At 64.6% G+C, this 15,834-nt stretch overlaps 3 protein-coding genes across 6 annotated transcripts; 1 reads left to right on the forward strand and 2 right to left on the reverse strand.

Annotated features, from left to right (window-relative positions):
• Positions 1-1,854: 1,854 nt before the first annotated feature.
• On the reverse strand, positions 1,855-6,561 carry LOC149852973 (carboxy-terminal kinesin 2-like). The gene is made up of 15 exons (XM_090028243.1): positions 6,360-6,561; positions 6,144-6,291; positions 6,002-6,052; positions 5,509-5,701; positions 5,235-5,433; positions 4,495-4,641; positions 4,292-4,420; positions 3,782-3,898; positions 3,519-3,692; positions 3,265-3,432; positions 2,762-2,900; positions 2,534-2,670; positions 2,270-2,343; positions 2,053-2,128; positions 1,855-1,962 (listed from the first exon to the last, which is right to left on the reverse strand). Exons 1-15 carry the CDS (start codon positions 6,435-6,437, stop codon positions 1,855-1,857), a joined length of 1,938 nt encoding a protein of 645 aa, XP_089884369.1. The 5' UTR covers positions 6,438-6,561.
• Positions 6,562-7,292: 731 nt separating this feature from the next.
• Positions 7,293-12,718, forward strand: PHF1 (PHD finger protein 1). 3 transcript variants are annotated; one of them, XM_090028247.1, is made up of 15 exons: positions 7,293-7,543; positions 8,317-8,529; positions 8,606-8,687; positions 8,868-8,963; positions 9,040-9,149; positions 9,234-9,382; positions 9,848-9,943; positions 10,186-10,254; positions 10,332-10,455; positions 10,570-10,637; positions 10,817-10,963; positions 11,186-11,321; positions 11,397-11,491; positions 11,598-11,657; positions 11,821-12,718. In XM_090028247.1, the coding sequence occupies exons 2-15, from the start codon at positions 8,335-8,337 to the stop codon at positions 12,140-12,142; spliced, it is 1,749 nt and encodes a 582-aa protein (XP_089884373.1). In that variant the 5' UTR covers positions 7,293-7,543; positions 8,317-8,334; the 3' UTR covers positions 12,143-12,718. The 3 variants fall into 3 exon arrangements, with proteins under 3 accessions (XP_089884373.1, XP_089884374.1, XP_089884370.1); XM_090028248.1 differs by having other exon boundaries at positions 8,320-8,529; XM_090028244.1 differs by lacking the exon at positions 7,293-7,543 and having other exon boundaries at positions 7,557-8,529.
• A 161-nt stretch (positions 12,719-12,879) lies between these two features.
• CUTA (cutA divalent cation tolerance homolog) lies at positions 12,880-14,273 on the reverse strand. Of its 2 annotated transcripts, XM_090028249.1 has the most exons (7): positions 14,236-14,260; positions 13,995-14,052; positions 13,733-13,881; positions 13,526-13,585; positions 13,366-13,411; positions 13,232-13,281; positions 12,880-13,066 (listed from the first exon to the last, which is right to left on the reverse strand). In XM_090028249.1, the coding sequence occupies exons 2-7, from the start codon at positions 14,010-14,012 to the stop codon at positions 12,964-12,966; spliced, it is 426 nt and encodes a 141-aa protein (XP_089884375.1). In that variant the 5' UTR covers positions 14,013-14,052; positions 14,236-14,260; the 3' UTR covers positions 12,880-12,963. The 2 variants fall into 2 exon arrangements, with proteins under 2 accessions (XP_089884375.1, XP_089884376.1); XM_090028250.1 differs by lacking the exon at positions 13,995-14,052 and having other exon boundaries at positions 14,236-14,273.
• Between the last annotated feature and the right edge of the window lie 1,561 nt (positions 14,274-15,834).

The raw sequence follows: 15,834 nt of genomic DNA on the forward strand, positions 1-15,834 counted from the left end.
CTCCTCCCTCAAGCCTAGACAGGGACAACCAACCCCTCGCTCTGGTTGAGTCTGGCTGCATCCATCAGGAGGAAATGCATGGTGGGAGCAGAGCATTCCCTGCTATACAGATAAACTCCATTAACCAGGAAGCTAATGGTTCAGCGCGAGTGTGTGTAACAGCTCAGCAAGGGCAGAGTCACCCATGATGGCAGGGTAGTCCGAGGCAGGGGTCAGGCATGGACAGATCATGGCCACTGGCATCGGTCTCCACCTTCTTCCCGGGCAGCCTGTTAGCTAGGCTGCGAGTCTCTGCGTCAGTTCTCCTGTGCTGTGAAACCAGAGGACCGATGCCAGCCCTTGCGCAGCCCAGCCTGGTCTCTGCCCCCACTGCCTGCAAATCCAGGCACTTCACACCAACTTCTCAAGTCTGGCTCAACCCTCCACCTAGAGACATGGGGAAGCAGGCACATGAGAGCACCTAGCTACCAAGCAAAATCCCACTGAAATAGGGTTCACTGCAGGGGGAGAAGGGTGCACACATTCACACACACCCCACCCTTGCCTAAGCACAAAGGCTTGTGGGCTAACCCTCTGGCCTTCCTACACTGGTCTCACTCCAAACCCTGACTTGTCACTGTCACTGGACTCGCCTGCCCTGACTTGATGGGATATATCGATTACAGATAGTCACCCCAGCGTAACAGGCTCCCGGATATTTGCTCCTTGTTTGGACAGCCCACTGTTACTCTAGATGTGCCTAGTGGCTCTGGGCCCACGATTCAGGACAATGGGCTTCAGGTGCAGCATGGCTCACAGCTGAAAAGCCAAGCAGTGTTGCTGTTAATCCATCTCGGTAGGCTCTTCCCGGCTGAGCTCTGACACCTTTTCCCTGCAGCCCAGGGTCAAGGCTGTGGCGGGGCATGCTTGTGTATGCTAGAGCAAAAGGGAGTGAACAGTGAGGTCAGACATGGAGGTGCTGATACAGGAACAAGGCAGGGGCTTTGCCTAACACCACCCAGAGATGGGGAGAGGGAGAATGAGGGAAGGCATCGAATGCTTGTTGTCGTCCTGGTAATGGGGTAGGGGCCCATTAAATCCACCCCCCCAAGGAAACAACCCCCCCAATGAACTATGGGAAGCATTAATAGAAACCCGAAGCAGGTCATGTCACCCACCAGCAAGCCAACCTCAAGAAGCTACTGCCCAGCCCAGCGGCATGGGGAGGGAGACTCATTCAGGGCTGGCACCTGGGGGCTTTGCCATCTGGCAGCAGTGGGAGGCTGAGGCCTTTTCCAGAGCTACTGGGGTTTGCTGCTCTGTCCACCTCTTTGTAGTGCCTGTGCCATCCCACTCTGCTGGGCCGGGACCGACTTCACCAGTAGTCTGGGTACCCTTCAGCTCCTCTGGCCCCAGTCAGCCCCTGGCTCTGCTTACAGTGCTTCAGGGCCCTGGGTCACGGGTGGTTCCCCCACAAGGGGTACTCTGGCTGGCCAAGGAGTGTCCAGGGCTGTGGCCTAGTCACGAGTCAGGTTATGCCCCAACACTCCTGCTATACCCACGCCAGCCCCAACCCCTCTTCTGCAGCACTGCCCCCCCACCCAGGCTCTGGCCTTTTTCAAGCTAGTATGGGACCCACTACCATTTCCCCACCACCCAGGGCTAATATAAAGCCAATATGAACCAGCAAAGTGCAGAAAAGGCCAACAGCTCCCATTGCTTCCAGTGAGGCCTGGCTCCATGTCCAGCTTGCTACCTCCTCCCAAGGAAAGATCCCAGGAAGCAGTAACACCGACGCTTTATTGGATATAAAAGATTTTTAAAAGAAATAAAAGAGTAAAGAGTGTTTTGTTCCTTCCCACCCCACCCCACCCCTCAGCTGGGACCAGGTCCCTTCCCACCCACCCCAATATCGGAAGTCCGTGGCAGACCCCCTCCTCCTTTCTTGTGTGCTGGTGCCGTGCCGATGTGACACTGATTAACCTGGAAGTGGAAAGGCAGGGGATGAGGTGGCAGCAGTGGAGGGTCAGGTGGGGGGAGGGTTAGCCCCCTCCCTGCTCCCCCAGCACTCACCGTGCTGGCAAAGCGCAGGCTGTTCAGCGACTCACCGATGTTCTCCTCCAGTGGCGCTATGTTTACAAACATGAGCCTGTGGGCAGGGCAGGGGCAGAGGGTTGGTACTGCAGGACATGGGGTTGGTACAGTCCTCCCCGTGGCAGGTGCCCCCACATCCTGTCCTCCATGAACCAGCCCCACCCCTTGCCCAGGTCTCAACCTGTACCCCACTCACATTTTAGAGTTGCCGCCCAGCGAGTTCTGGAGGAGGTGGGTCAATTTGCTATTGCGATAAGGCACATGGGGCTCCTGGAAAGAGAGAGATGCAGCAAGGGTTATGGCCCCATTCTGGATGGATAGATGACATCTGTGTAGGGGCGTGAGCCAGGCTGGCAGTCTGAGCAAAGCCTGTCTGCCCTCCTGCCCCATGCTGTGCCAGACAGGATGCTGCAAAGCTCCAGCCTGACAGGGTAGTTCTGGCTGGGGGGGGGTCTCTTACCTTTTTGGACAATGCCAGGATCACCAGGCCCAACGTAGACAGGCTGGCATTTATGGCCTGCGTCTCCCGCAGCCGCTCGGTCTTTGACTGTGGCTTTAGGCGTTCGCTACCGGCCAGGTCGACCAGGCTCAGCACAGCTGCAGCAGAGGGAGAGGCTGACACAGGACTGCCCAGAGGAACCCCCAAACTTCTGCAGCACCCCCAGTACACCCCTCACCCAACACTCACAGGCACAGCGAAGGGCCCGCCCAGCGTTGTGGCCCTTGATGCACAGCTGAAAGACGCTGTGGCTCCGGGATGAGCGGTCATTCTGAATAGTCTTCGCCACAGAGCGGTTGGCTTTGGCTGTGTGCAGGAGCTTCAGCACCTGGGGTTTGTTCCAGGAAGAAGTGAGGCCCAGAGAGACCCAGGGCCATCAGGCCTGACCTCCTGCCCAGCCCAGCAGCAGGTTCCCCTCCCACCCTCTTAACACTGCTTTTTCCACTCTGTAAAGCACCACAGGTGAAGAGCAGGCCTGATAAGGGCACACTGAGACCTGCAGCCCTTTTGTGGCCAGGTGCTGGCTGTGGTATTGCAACAGGGACATTAATGCAGGGGAATGAAGTAACTTCCCCACCTTCAGCTCCTACCAGTCTCACTCAGGGGATGATTCTTTTGCCCCTGACCAGGCTGCAGGCACAGCCCCAAGCCAAGACAGGCACACCATAGTCTGCGGCTCCCCAAGCACTTACCTCCTCCTCAGAAGCCACAGGGACACAGCGCAGGTTGGGAACATGGAGATCCTCACTAGCCTGACTGACACGCCTGATCTCCAGATCGGGGGCCTGGTCTGAGCGCCCCACCAATAGGTCACGCAGGCCTTCATTGTAGATCTCGAGGAAGCTTGCTGAGAAGCTATACTGCAGGGGGCACAGACATGCACAATCAGCCAGTGCTGGGGCTGTGGGAGCAGCAGGCCAGGAGAGATAGGCACGGAAAAACTCACCTCCCAGCCTTTGGGCTCCAGCTCCCGTGCGCCCTGGAAGACCTGGCGCACGGCTCGGGGAATCATACCCAGGGTGTCCTGGTCCAGGTCGTCCGGCCCCTCCATGGTGTAGGTCTTCCCACTGCCCGTCTGTCCATAGGCAAAGATGCAAACGTGGTAACCATCCAGTGCTGACTGCAGAGGGGAGCAGGGGAGAGGGGTCATGAGGAGGACAGCCCCACACAGCCCCCTCCTCCCACAGCCTGGCCCAGCCCAACTCATACCTGCACTAGCTGTGCAATCTCCTCAAACACGTCCGCCTGCGAGCAGGCTGGGGGGAACACGCGGTCGAAGCTGAAGTCGTACCTCGTGTTGCCTTTATAGCTGCGCCCGGTGTGGGACTGAAGATTGTATGGAGTGGGGGAGAGCAAGAGGGATCAGCCAGGGGGCCTCATTCTTTCCCCCCACTCCAGAGAGCACCCACGGGGCAGGAAGCCTGCACTGCTGCACCCGGCCATGACACTCCCCACCTCGGGCTTTGCTATCACTCTGCAGCTTATGGCTATCCTCACCTGTTGCAGACAAGTTATTTCTGAGCACAGGCAGCAACCCACAGGGGTCCACAAGGGAACAGGTCAGCTTTATAGGGAATGGATTATAACTTTGCCAGCAGCCCTGGGGGCTCCACCACTGCATGGAGCAGGGGCATGTCCAAACTGAGGGCAGACAGCCTGTGGCTGGTGCTACCAGTGACCTAGGCCCGTTGCTGTCCCCCACCCCCCCGCCTGGCTCACCTCCTCCGGCCGGGAGAGCACAAGTGCTCTGTTGTCCTGTGGGGGGAAATGCAGGTGCTCCAGCCCCTTCCCCGCCTCCTGTTCAGAGGGCAGCAGGGGCCGCACACGGCAGAACACGCGGATGTTGCCCTGCGGAAGAGATGCATCAGTCCAGCCCAGGACCCCAGTGCCCTCCCACCCACCTGCCCTGGGCCCAGCCCCACCTTGAGCTCCAGCACCAGGTTGTGCAGCCGCCGCCGGTCCATCTCCAGCTGGTGCAGCTGCTCTTCTCGGTGCGTTGCAGCCTGCAGCAGGGTCGTCACCTGGGCTCTCAGCTCCCTGTTCTCCTGCGTGCTCTGAGCCAGGTCCCCCTAGCAGGGAGCCCCAGAGCGTCACTTAACCCTGGCTCAGAACCGTCTGAAACAGCAGGCATGGGAGGCCAGAGCTCGAGGCATCATCATGACCTGATGAATTGGTGTCAGGTGCTGACACATGGGCTCACTGGATATGAGAGGCCATCAGCATGGCCAATCGGGCTACTGGGGACAGGTGGGGGCAGTGCTGCCTATGAGGGCAGGGCACTTCCGGCTCTGGCAGAGGTGCCACAGTTGCAATGAGAGAAGCCAGGCAAGGCAGCATCACACAGAGTCACTGGCCTGGCCTGGCCCCTGGGGCAGGGGACTGTGACAAATGCCACATTGGGGATGTGATGCTGGAGCAGATCCTGCTGCCATCGCAGCTGGTGCCCACAACCTCACTAACTGAGATGTTGCCATAAGAAACTGCTTGCGTGTCAAGCTGCAGCTCTGTCTGTCTCCACATGCACAGCAGGGACCAGCGTGCCAATGGAGACGGGGCAATGAGCACAATCACAAGCCACGGGACAGCAGAGCTCCTCATCAGAGGCTCGGGGGCCAGAAGGAGAGCCAAGCTGCTCCATGGACCCCTCATCTTCCACACCCACCTCTCTGGCTTCCAGCAGGGCTGACAGGTCCCGCTTAGCTGTCTCCAGGTCCTTGTTGGTCCCCTCGAGCTCCTTGTTGCTCCTAGTGGTGTCACCGAGCTGCTGCTCCAGTTGGTGCTTCAGGTCCGACAGTTCCTTCACTTCCTCGAGGCGCTGCTGGGCCTGCTCCTGGGACACGTGCAGCTCGGACTTCGCGGCCCTACAAGTGCAAGGGGCCAGGGTCACTCCCCGTCTGCATCGGGCTGCTCCCGCCCCCGCCTCACCCTCCTCTTACCGGAGCTGGCGGTCCAGGTCCCCGTTACGGGCCAGCAACGCCTGCCTCTGCCCCTGCAGCTCCTGGCTCTCCTTGCGCAGCTGCTGCACCTCTTCTTTGTAGGCTCTGAGCTCTGCCTGCAAGTCGCTCACTTGGCCCTTCAGGTCCCAGGGTGCCCGCTTCTTCTTGCCACCCCCCAGCTCCGAGGCACGGCCTGAGGCAGAGAGAGAGATGCGGGGGGCAGAGTGCAGATTGCGGTGGGGAAGCCCAGCCGGCCAGGCCAGCACAGGGGGACTTGCAGGTACGTCAGGGCTTGGAGGAACCCCCCAGGAGAGGACAACAAATAGCGGACACAAGCTGGCGGACAACGGCTTCAGACTAGACATAAGGAAAAGCTTCTTTACAAGCCCAGCGCCGAGGGGCCGGAACAGGCGCCCCGGGGTGGTCCAGGCCCCCCTGGCTGGCGGCATCCCGCCAGCCCCTCGGCGCCGGGAAGCTGCGGCAGGCGGGTTACCTGTCTTGGCAGCGGCTGCGGCTGCGGTCACGGCTGGCCTGGGGGCGGCCCCTGGGGAAGGGGAGCAAAGCAGGCTGGAGGCCCGGAGCAGGCTGCCGGGCGCGGCGCGGGGAAGGGCTCTGCCCCCGCCCCCCGCCTGTACCTGCGGCAGGCGCGGCGCGCGCGGCGGGGCGCGGCGGCGGGCGGCCCGCGGGGCCGGGCGGGGCCGCCGATCCGGGGCGCTGCGGGAGGGCGCTGGCGAGGCGGCGGAGCGGGCGGGCGCGGGCGGGGGGCTCCAAGCGGGCGCGTTTCTGCGGCGAGACGGAGACGTGAGCGGGGCGGCGGCCGCGGGGCCGGGCGCCCCCATCCCCGTCCCTACCTGCTCGGGGCCGGGCGCAGCCTCGGCGGCGGGCGCGCGCTTGGGCACGGGCAAGCGGGAGGCGGGCGGCGGCTCCATGGCGGCGGCGGCGGCGGTGCTGACGGGGCGCGCGCGCGCCTTCCGCGTTTGAAATAGGGCCCCGCCTCCGCCACGGCGCGCAGCCAATCCCGCGCGCCCGCCTGCCCCGCCCCCTCCGCCGCGCCGCCGCCAGTTCGCTCCCCCCTCGCCCCGCCCCCCAGCCCCGCCCTGCCTGTGGCGGCCTGCGCGCGCCTGCGCGGTCGAGGCGGGGAGGGAGGCAAGTGCCCGGCGCGCGCCCGGCGCCACGCGCCGCTGCGCGGGGCGGGAGGGGGCGGGGCGGGGAAAAGGAGAGGGAGGGGCGGGGCAGGTGCAGGAAGCAGGGGGCGGTGGGGGGGAGGGGGCGGAGTGGGAGCAGGAGCAGTTATGAGGGGCAGGTGGGCGGAAGTGGGAGGGGCTGGGGCAGGTGGGAGGGGATCGAGGGCGAGGGACGGGACGGGGGAGTTTGGGGGGCAGCTGGGAGGGGATGGGGCAGTGTGGGGGGGAAGTGGGCGGGGACGGGGCAGGTGGGAGGGGATGGGGCAGGCTCGGGGGCCTGGCCGGAGGAGCCGGGGCCGGAGCGGGGCCGCCGGGGAGGCGGTGCTGGGTGAAGCGAGGGGCGGCCGCGGCGGCGGGGGACGCTGGGGCAGGGGCTGTGAGCAGGGAGGGAGCTGGGGTGGGCGAGTGGGGCAGGGGCAGCGGGGGAGGGGACTGCTCGGCTCCCGTGTCCCGAGCACGGAGCTGAGGCCCCGGCCCCGGCCCCGGGCAGGAGCAGTGGGGAAGGGGCTGCCCCCAGCGCCAGGGGGGGGCACCTGCAGACCACGCCTGGCCTGGCCTGGGGAGGGGTCGGGGTGCCAAGGGCCTAGTCCCAGGCAGCGCCAGGAGGGGGGCGTTAGGGGGGGTCCCCTCCGCGGGCGTCTCTCCGCATCCCCCCTCGTTCCTCCCTGCTCTGGCGGCCGCGGCGGCGGCGGCTGCTGCGTCACTGGGCTCGGGCTGCTGCGATGGAGCCTCAGCGGGTCCTGCTCTTTAGCCCCTGAGGGCCCCGCGGCCGCTTGGCCCGCAGATACCCCCTCCCGGGCCGGGGACCGGGGAGTGCCAGCCCCCACCCCTGCAGGAGACACCGAGACCTGGTAAGGGCGGGAGCGGCCAGGGGCAGGAAGCTCCCCTCCCCCATCCTGGAAGGAGAGGCAAGGGGCGCCCCTTCTCCGGTTGTGACCCACCCCCAGTCAGTCAGAGACCTCAGGGAGTTCCTGCACCCGAGATGCTCCCAGCCCAGACCCCTGCCTCCCAACCCTGATGGGGGTCCCTGGTCTGAAACACTCCCCCACCTCCCATGCAGGGCCCCCCATGGACCCCACCTCTGAGGCACCTCCAAATCCCAGCCCTGCCCCAGAGACAGCCCCACGTCCCAGGGTCCTGCCCCCATGGATCCCCAGAGAGGGGCTCACATAAGGAAGACCCTCCCCCAAATAGCAGATCCAGCCTCCTAGATGTGGGGTCTAGGGAGTCTCACACCTGTCAGAGGGGACCTGAACTTAAGACCCTCTCCCCCTCCCAAACCCCACGCTTGCCCGAGGGGGCATAGGCTGAGACCTCCCCAAAACCCCATGCCTGCCAGAGGCCCCAGGCGGACACCTCTTGGGAGCCCTGCAAAACCTCCAGGTTGTGCGAAGCTCCTGCACTTGAGAGACAGTCCCACAGTAAGAGCTCTCCAGGACCAGGCCTGGAGGCTCAGACCTCTTGCTGTGCTCCTGGCCCGTCCTCCCTCACGTGGTCGGCAGCCTTTGAGTGGGGTGGAGTGAACCACACCACAGGAAGGAGAGAGGGAGGCAACTGGATTTGGTGGGGGGGGGGCCTCAGACTCCTAGGTTCGGCAGCTGGGGCTGACCCTCGCTGCATGCAGCAGGTTGGTCACAATGTGATGGCGAGCGAGCTGCCCACCCAGTCTTCCCGGGTGACACGCACAACTTCACGCCTGGCCTCCGGCCCCTGGAAGCGCCCAGCAGCTGCCTCCACAGCCCCACTCCCCGCTCCCAGCCGGCCCCGCTTCTGGGAGGGCCAGGATGTGCTGGCTCGCTGGACCGATGGCTTGCTCTACCTGGGCACCATCAAGAAGGTGAGTGCAGGGCCTGGGCCCCCACCTCCACCAGACCCCTACTGCCACCCCCCCTCACACCACTCTCCCCACACAGGTGGACAGCTCGCGGCAGGTTTGTCTGGTGCAGTTTGAGGACAACTCCCAGTTTCTCGTTCTCTGGAAGGACATCAACCCAGGTAAGCAGCTGGCTCCCAAGACCGCAGCCAGGGGCCTGGCTTAGCAGCACCCTATGCGGTACCTGGGCCTCATCACAGGTTTCCACTCCCTCCCTTCACCCCTGCCTCAATACCCACCCCAACCCTTGCCTGCCTGGGTCCCCCAGGCAGTCATGGGGCTGGTTCTGTCACCTCTTGCAGCGGCAGTGCCTGGTGAGGAGCAGACCTGCTGTGTGTGCTATACGGAGGCTGTGAGCCCAGAGAACCAGCTGGTGCGGTGCGAAAAATGTGGGCATGGTGAGTGTGGCTCCTGGCTCCTGCCCCACGGCTCCCTTACCCTACCACCCATCTCATCCATGCTTTGTCCCCACAGCCTACCACCAGGCATGCCACCTGCCCACAGTGCTGGAGGCTGGTGGCAATGGGGCAGGAGCACCTGGCTCCTGGACGTGCAGGCAGTGCGTCTTTGCTGTGGCCACCAAGGTGAGCTGGACCCCCACCCCCTTCCTGACCCCTGTGCCCTTTGCACCCACTCCTGGCCTGACACCCTCCCTCTCTCCTGAGCAGAGGGGTGGTGCCCTCAAGAAAGGCCCCTATGCCAAGGCCATGCTGAGCATGAAGATGGTGTTGCCATATCAGCTGAAGGCTCTGGAGTGGGACCCGGTGCATCTGACCAATCGGCAGCAGTGCTACTGCTACTGCGGTGGACCAGGAGAGTGAGTGTCTTTCCCCTTCCTCCCTGGAGTCTCCCAGATCTAGAAGGGCCTGGAGCTGGCTCTAGGGTGGTGGGGGGTTTCCGGAGGCTCTAGGTCAGCCTCCATCGTGGTGCAGGCACCAGTCTAGACCAGCTCCAACTGGAGTCCGGGGCAGGGCTTGAAGCTCTGGAGCAGGTATTAGAGCTGGGAGCTCTTACCTTGAGTGGCATCGTGGTTCCAGATGGGCTCAGCCTGTGGCATGGGGCTCAGAAGCAGGCAGTGAAGCTGGAGAGTTTGGAATTAGGGCTGCCTTGGGGTTGGAGCAGGATCCGCATTGTGGGGAGCCCTGGGGACTTCCTGCATGGGTGCTGGGGCGTAGCAAGGGGTGGGGGAGCCAGTGGTCCTGGCAGCAATTGTGCACACCTGTCAGATGGGACAGGGCTGACCTGTGCACTTAGCCTGCTGCCCTCCTGCTTCCTCCCACAGGTGGAACCTGAAGATGCTGCAGTGCTGCCGCTGCGCCCAGTGGTTCCATGAGGCCTGCACCCAGTGCCTGAGCAAGCCGCTGCTCTATGGTGACAGGTAAGGGGGGTGCTGAGCTTCCCCAGTGCGGAAGTACTCACTCTGTCCTGTGGCATAGGAGGGGGGGGTGCGTGCAGTCACCTCCTTGCTTGATGGTGCAGGTAGGGTGCAGTATCTAGGATTCCTCAGGTTGGGGTCCCAGCTGTTGGGCTAACACTGCTCCTTCGCCGTGGAGTGGGGGTGTCCATGACAGGAGGTGCTGGGCTATGCTCATGCTGGTCCCTGATGCGGGTCTTTTGCAGGTTCTATGTGTTTGAGTGCTGTGTCTGCACGGGTGGCCCAGAGAGCGTGCGCAGACTGCCTCTGAGATGGTGAGTGATCCCAGCCCCTCTGTCCTGTCTTACCTGGCCCCTGCCCATACTCCAACCCTGATCCTGGCTTCTTATAGGGTGGACGTGGCTCACCTGATCCTCTACCACCTCAGTATCTGTTGCAAGAAGAAGTACTTTGACTTTGAGCGGGAGATTCTGCCCTTTGCTAATGAGAACTGGGACAACCTGCTGCTGGGAGAGGTGGGCAGAGAGGCAGGGGCAGGAGAGGGTGCCGTGTGGGCAGGGAAGGAGAGGAGGGGCTGTAGGCTGGATTGGGTTGGGCTGCTCTAACTCGCCCTGCTCTTTACCCTGCAGCTGGCCGACACACCCAAGGGGGACCGCTACAGCCAGCTGCTGAGTGCCCTGAGCAGCCACAAGGACAGGTGGGACGAGCCTCCAGACTGAGCCCAGCACCTGTGATCACATGGGGCCACCAGCATCCTGCAGCCAGAGCCACCCAGGCCTGGCACTTACCTGGGCTTGTCCAGGGCCCTCAGCTGGAGCTCGGTCCCTGTGCATGCACCTGTCCCCCAGGGTTTGACTGGCCTTTCCCCTCCCATAGGTTCATCTCCGGAAAGGAGATCAAGAAGCGGAAGGGTCTCTTTGGGCTGCACACACGCGTGCCACCTCCTGCACCCCAGCTGCCCCTGGGGCATGGGGGCCCTATGTCCCAGCAGCCTCTGGGGCAGCCCCCTCTCACAGGCAGCAGGTGAGCAAGTCCCCCCATCCCACACACGCACTAACCCTTTCCAGGGGTAGGGGAGACAGAAACGGGGCAGAGCTGAGGGAAGTGGGGTCAGGCAAAGGACTGGGGAAGAAGGTGCAGCAGGTGCCAAGCAGGCCCAGGGGGAGCTTGGGGGCTAGGCAGGACCCCTCCCAGGGCACGGGCGCGGCCCCTCCGTGCTGTGCAGATAAGGAGGGTCTCTTACAGCTTCCTTTCAGGGCAGGGCAGCAGTGGGGCAGGACGCCGGAGGCTGGCACGGCGCAGGGTCCCACTGGAGCCTGCCGACACCATGGAGCTGCGCAGCAGCAAGGAGCGGTGGCGGCTGGACAAAGCCCTCACGCAGGTATCCAGCCCCCGGGCAGTCCTACCAGCCCCGTCCCCTCCTTCCAGCCCCACTGATCTCTCCTTCTTCATACAGGAGGTGGTGGAGACCCCGGCCAGCACTAGCCAGGCCTACGGCGGCTCCTCAAGCTCCTACAACTTCCGCCGAACTGACGCCCGCTGCCTGGAGAGGTGAGATGGGGCAAGGACCAGCAAAGGGGTCCAGCAGGGGGGCAGGAACTGCAGGGGTCTAGGGGGAAACTGGCAACTTGGTGCTCAGTCTCATTGTTTCCCACAGCGCTCCCATCAGGATGTTCGCCTCCTTCCACCCATCGGCCAACACTGCCCGCAGCCTGAGGTGAGGGGCCAGGCTGGGGTCTGAGCTCAGGGCAGGGCCAGCCAGTGGCCTCATGCACGGGCCTTGGGCTGTAGTCCTACGAGGTGGCGACAGGCTGGGGTGATGGGTGCCCTGGCTGCAGGTGGTAAGGGAGGCTCACCCTGACCCCTGCCTCTTGGTACAGGAGCACGGTCGTTGGCCCAGACACCCGTGAGGTCTCTGCCCCAGAGCGTGACAGCCCTGAACACCCGCCTGCCTGCGCCCTGCTGCCCCATGCGGACCGCCCAGCCCCCAGCAGCAAGCGCCGGCCTGAGCACCCAGCTGCCACCCCCACCTCCTCTGGCACCCTGTGCCCTGCCACCACCGCCCCCCCAACCAGCAGCACCTACTTTGGGGCCATGGGGTGCCTGGCACGGGGAGAGGCTGTCCGGGTCCTGGCCCGCAGGGTCACACTGGATGGCACAGTACAGTATCTGGTGGAGTGGGGGAATGGGGGTATGTTCTAGGGGCACAGAGCTGCCCCCAGCCCCAGGTTGGGATGGCCCTGCACTTGCCCTGCTGGCCTGAGACCATGGTGGTGCCTGGGACAGGCTGTCCCCATGGGGGTGGCTTTCCCCAGACAAGCACGTGACCCTGCCTATCCTGGGGCTGGGGGCAGGGGCAGTGTTCCAGGGAGGGAGGAGGAGAGGGTCCTACCTCTTTTGGTGTGGACCCAGAGTGGGGGCTGGGGGCCCCACCTCCACCAGCCAGAGGCTTTCTGGTACTTAAAGGGTTTATTTTCTTGTTGCTTTTTTATTATTATTTTGTAAAGATTCTATTTAAAAGGAGGCATGCCGGGGGTGGGGGGCACAGCAGAGGGTTCAGTGGAGCAGAGCTGGGGGCCAGGGGGGACACCACTAGGATGGGTTGGGGCTGGCAAAGAGGGTAGGAAGAAGGGTCTCCTCAGCACAGCTATGCCCCCACCTGCACCCCCATGCTGTAAAGACGCCACCCGGACCTCCGCTCCCACCCCACCCGTGTGCTGCCACTGCCGCCGCTGTCTGACTGTACAAACGGACACCTAGAATAAAGAGCTTGCTGCAGCCAGACTCACACTCGTCACTAGGGGCTCCTGCACGAGAACCCAGGCATCCGGGCTCACCGGCCCTTCCTTGTTCTTACCTACCCCCAAGCCAGCAGACCCCAGGGGCCCTGGCAGTCCCCACTAAGGCTACATATGAAAGAGGGGCTGACCTGGCCAATATGAGTGTCTGCATGTGGTTTATTGCCTGTGGTTGCCCATAACACACGGCTCTGGCTGGACCAGCCCCCTGCCCCCTGGCAGGTCTTACGTGGAGGGCACAGTCTCCTGCACCCACTGCAGGTAGGGGGCATTCCCTTGCTGGATGGGAAGGGCGATCACTTCAGCCACCTCATACGGGTGCACGGACCTGCAGGGGGATGGGAGGTCAGAGTGGGGTCAGGGCTGAGCACCTCACCTTATCTGGTGTCCCAGCTCTGCGGGGCAGGGTGCTCAGATCCCACTGCTCCACCCCTAGGGGCAGCTGCATCTTCCTCCTGCTCCAGGCTTTTGCCAAATCAGCAAAAGCACTTACCGGACATATTCAGCGAGCGCTGGGATCCGGGAGCTCCGGGTTTTAATCATCTGGGGAGAGAGAGGAGGGTAAGAGGGCACCTCGGGGCCCCGGCCCTGGTCCTAGCCCGGGCTCCACACCCACGGGGCACTCACCAGCAGCACTTCGCTGTCCTCTTCTATCTTCCCCTTCCACTCGTATCTGGAAAACCAGGAGCAGCGGGGGCCAGTGAGCATCAGCCTCTGAGATGCCCCAGCACCCCCTGGCCCTCACTTAGCACAGGGCTGGATAAGTCATGCCCCGCTCCATACTCACATGGATGTGATGTGTGGCACGATGTTGACGCAGGCTGCCAGGTGCTTCTCCACCACCGCCCTGCTCCACACGGACACGAGTCAAGCCCCCGACCCCCGGGTGCCCCACCCCAGCTCCCGCTCTGCCCACCGGCCCCCGACCCTGCCTGCCCTCCCCCGAGCGGGGCACAACCCCGGGGTCCGGGCTCCCGCCTGCCCGAGCGGGCACCTGGCGATCTCCTTGGCCACGGTCTCGTTGGGGCAGGTGACGAAGGCGGCCGAGAGGCTGCCGGGGGCGTAGGGCTCCGCGGCCATGGAGAGGAGACGCTGAGACACCGTCCGGAGCAGCGGCACCATCAGCAGGGACACGGCCAGCACCTGCGGCGGGGCGGGGCGAGGGCGGGGTCAGGGCCGGTCCCGCGCCCCGCGCCGCCGGCTCGCCCCCCGCCGGCAGGGGGAGCCCGCGCCAGCGCCGCCGGGGCAGTACTCACGCAGCAGGCGGCCTTCATGGCGGGGCGCCGTCCCCTCCGGGAGCAGCCGGGCCCTGCCCTGCGGGGCAGCGAGGCGCAGCCTGGTCACTCGGCCCGGCCGTGCCCCCCACTGCCCCCGGGAGGGGAGGGGAGGGGGGGGGGGACGCGCCCTGCTGCCCCCCGCCCCGCACTGCCCCAGCCCCGCCCCGCCGCGCCCGGGGGCGGAGGGGGGGGCTGAACCCCGGCCCGGCCCCGCTCCTACCAGCTCGCGGCTCCAGCACGGTCTGGCTCGGCCCCGCCCCGTCCCCCTCCATATGACCCCAGCGCCTCCACGTGGCCGCCTGGCCCCGCCCGCCCTCTACGTCACCCAGCAGGCCCCGCCCCCTCCGCCCTCCAGCTGGTGCCGCCCGGCTCTGGTCCGCGGTCCGGCGTGCGGGCCCCCGGGAAGCTCCTTGGGGCAGGCCCCAGGTCCGGCTCCCAGCCCCGCCCCACTCCTCTCCCAGGTGTCCCCGCCTCTCAGTTGCCCCCCAGCGCCCCCCGCCTGCCCTACCCTGCGCCTCCATGCCTTGCACGCCCGAGTCCCCTTGCACACGCGTGCCGCACGCTGCATCAGGCACGCCTGTGCCTGCTGGAGCTCGGCGGTGGCCTAGAAACGCCCGTCGCGGTCCCCCGAGCCGGCTCTCCTGACCCACTAACGGGAGCCGTTACACAACCGCGCACGGCGGGGTCACAGCCCGCCGGGGGGCCTGCGCTCGCTGGCCCGGGGCCTCCGCGTTCTCGCCCTCGGTGCCCGGCCCCTTGCCCGGGGGAGAGGCATTCACCCCCTCGCAGCCCTGGCACCCTCCGGTGGCCCAGCCCCAGGTCCTCACCGCCGCCTTGTGAGCACACTGCGCGTGTGTGCATGTGAGCATCACACATGCCCCCCCGCCCCCAGCATGTGTCCGTGTCCACACGCCCGGAGTGCCTCTGTTCCCCGTGCGCTCTTGCCCACGGCTGATGTTCCATGGCTTCTGATGGTGCACACATGTGGTGGCGCACACATACTAGTGCACACATGATGATGTGCACATGTGATGGTATAAGCCGGGGGTGATGTGCACACACAGTTGGAACATGAGATGGCATGTGCTTGTGGTGGTGCACACATGTGATAGTGCATGCCCACAGTGGTGCACACATGATGGCGCACAGTTGTGATGGCTCACATTTGGGGTGGTGCACACACCACACTTGTGCACACATGATGGTGCTCAAAGGACGGTGTGCACGCTTGATGTATACCCCTGCTGTGGTGTTGCACACATGTAACTGTACACTTCGGATGGTGCACACACACGTGTGCAAGCTAGTGATCCTGTTCCCAGTCACTGCACAGAGGCTGCCCTGGGCCCGCTGGGTCTGGCCCTGTGCACACAAACCCTGCACAACCCTCAGCATGCACGCCTGCTGTCACGCTAGCAGTGACAGCCCCCTGCAGTGACCCTGTTGCCCCTCGACCTCTGTCTAGGACAGGGGCCAGCTGTGGGGGATGCATGGAGGGGCTCAGGCCTAGGGGTGGAGAAGGGGTAGGGCTTGGGGTGCTGCGGTAGGAGGGAAGGAGAGGGGCTGGCTCCATAGAGAGCAGGGAGCTCTGGGGGTCAAGAGCAGTGTGGGGCAGCTGGTGGCACTGCCACGGAAACCGGGGCAGGGTGCAGACCGGGGCACTGGAGGCCGGTGCTGGGGGCTGGGGGCAGGTGCACAGGGCAGGTGCCGGGGTAGGCGCATGGGTCACTTGGGGCAGGGGCTGGAGCAGTTAGAGGACCAGGTGCCCCGGCTGGGAGACAGGTGCGTGGGACCCACGCGGCAGGTGCCAGGTTGGGAG

This window comes from Crocodylus siamensis, chromosome 15 (assembly GCF_052110815.1).
Source record: "Crocodylus siamensis isolate JL-2025a chromosome 15, ASM5211081v1, whole genome shotgun sequence".
Lineage (NCBI taxonomy): Eukaryota > Metazoa > Chordata > Crocodylia > Crocodylidae > Crocodylus > Crocodylus siamensis.

Bases quoted from the DNA above. Each gene is read 5' to 3' on its own strand.
- PHF1 (XM_090028244.1), top strand. From the start codon at position 8,311: ATGCAGCAGGTTGGTCACAATGTGATGGCGAGCGAGCTGCCCACCCAG. The intron at 8,530-8,605 runs GTGAGTGCAGGG...CTCCCCACACAG, and splicing joins ACCTGGGCACCATCAAGAAG to GTGGACAGCTCGCGGCAGGT. The intron at 10,964-11,185 runs GTGAGCAAGTCC...GGTCTCTTACAG, and splicing joins CCCCCTCTCACAGGCAGCAG to CTTCCTTTCAGGGCAGGGCA.
- CUTA (XM_090028249.1), bottom strand. The intron at 13,282-13,365 runs GTGAGTGCCCCG...CTCTCTCCCCAG, and splicing joins AGGACAGCGAAGTGCTGCTG to ATGATTAAAACCCGGAGCTC. The intron at 13,067-13,231 runs GTAAGTGCTTTT...ATCCCCCTGCAG, and splicing joins GCGCTCGCTGAATATGTCCG to GTCCGTGCACCCGTATGAGG.
- LOC149852973 (XM_090028243.1), bottom strand. From the start codon at position 6,437: ATGGAGCCGCCGCCCGCCTCCCGCTTGCCCGTGCCCAAGCGCGCGCCC. The intron at 3,693-3,781 runs GTATGAGTTGGG...TCCCCTCTGCAG, and splicing joins AGATTGCACAGCTAGTGCAG to TCAGCACTGGATGGTTACCA. The intron at 2,129-2,269 runs GTGAGTGGGGTA...CCCTGCCCACAG, and splicing joins CTGGGCGGCAACTCTAAAAT to GCTCATGTTTGTAAACATAG.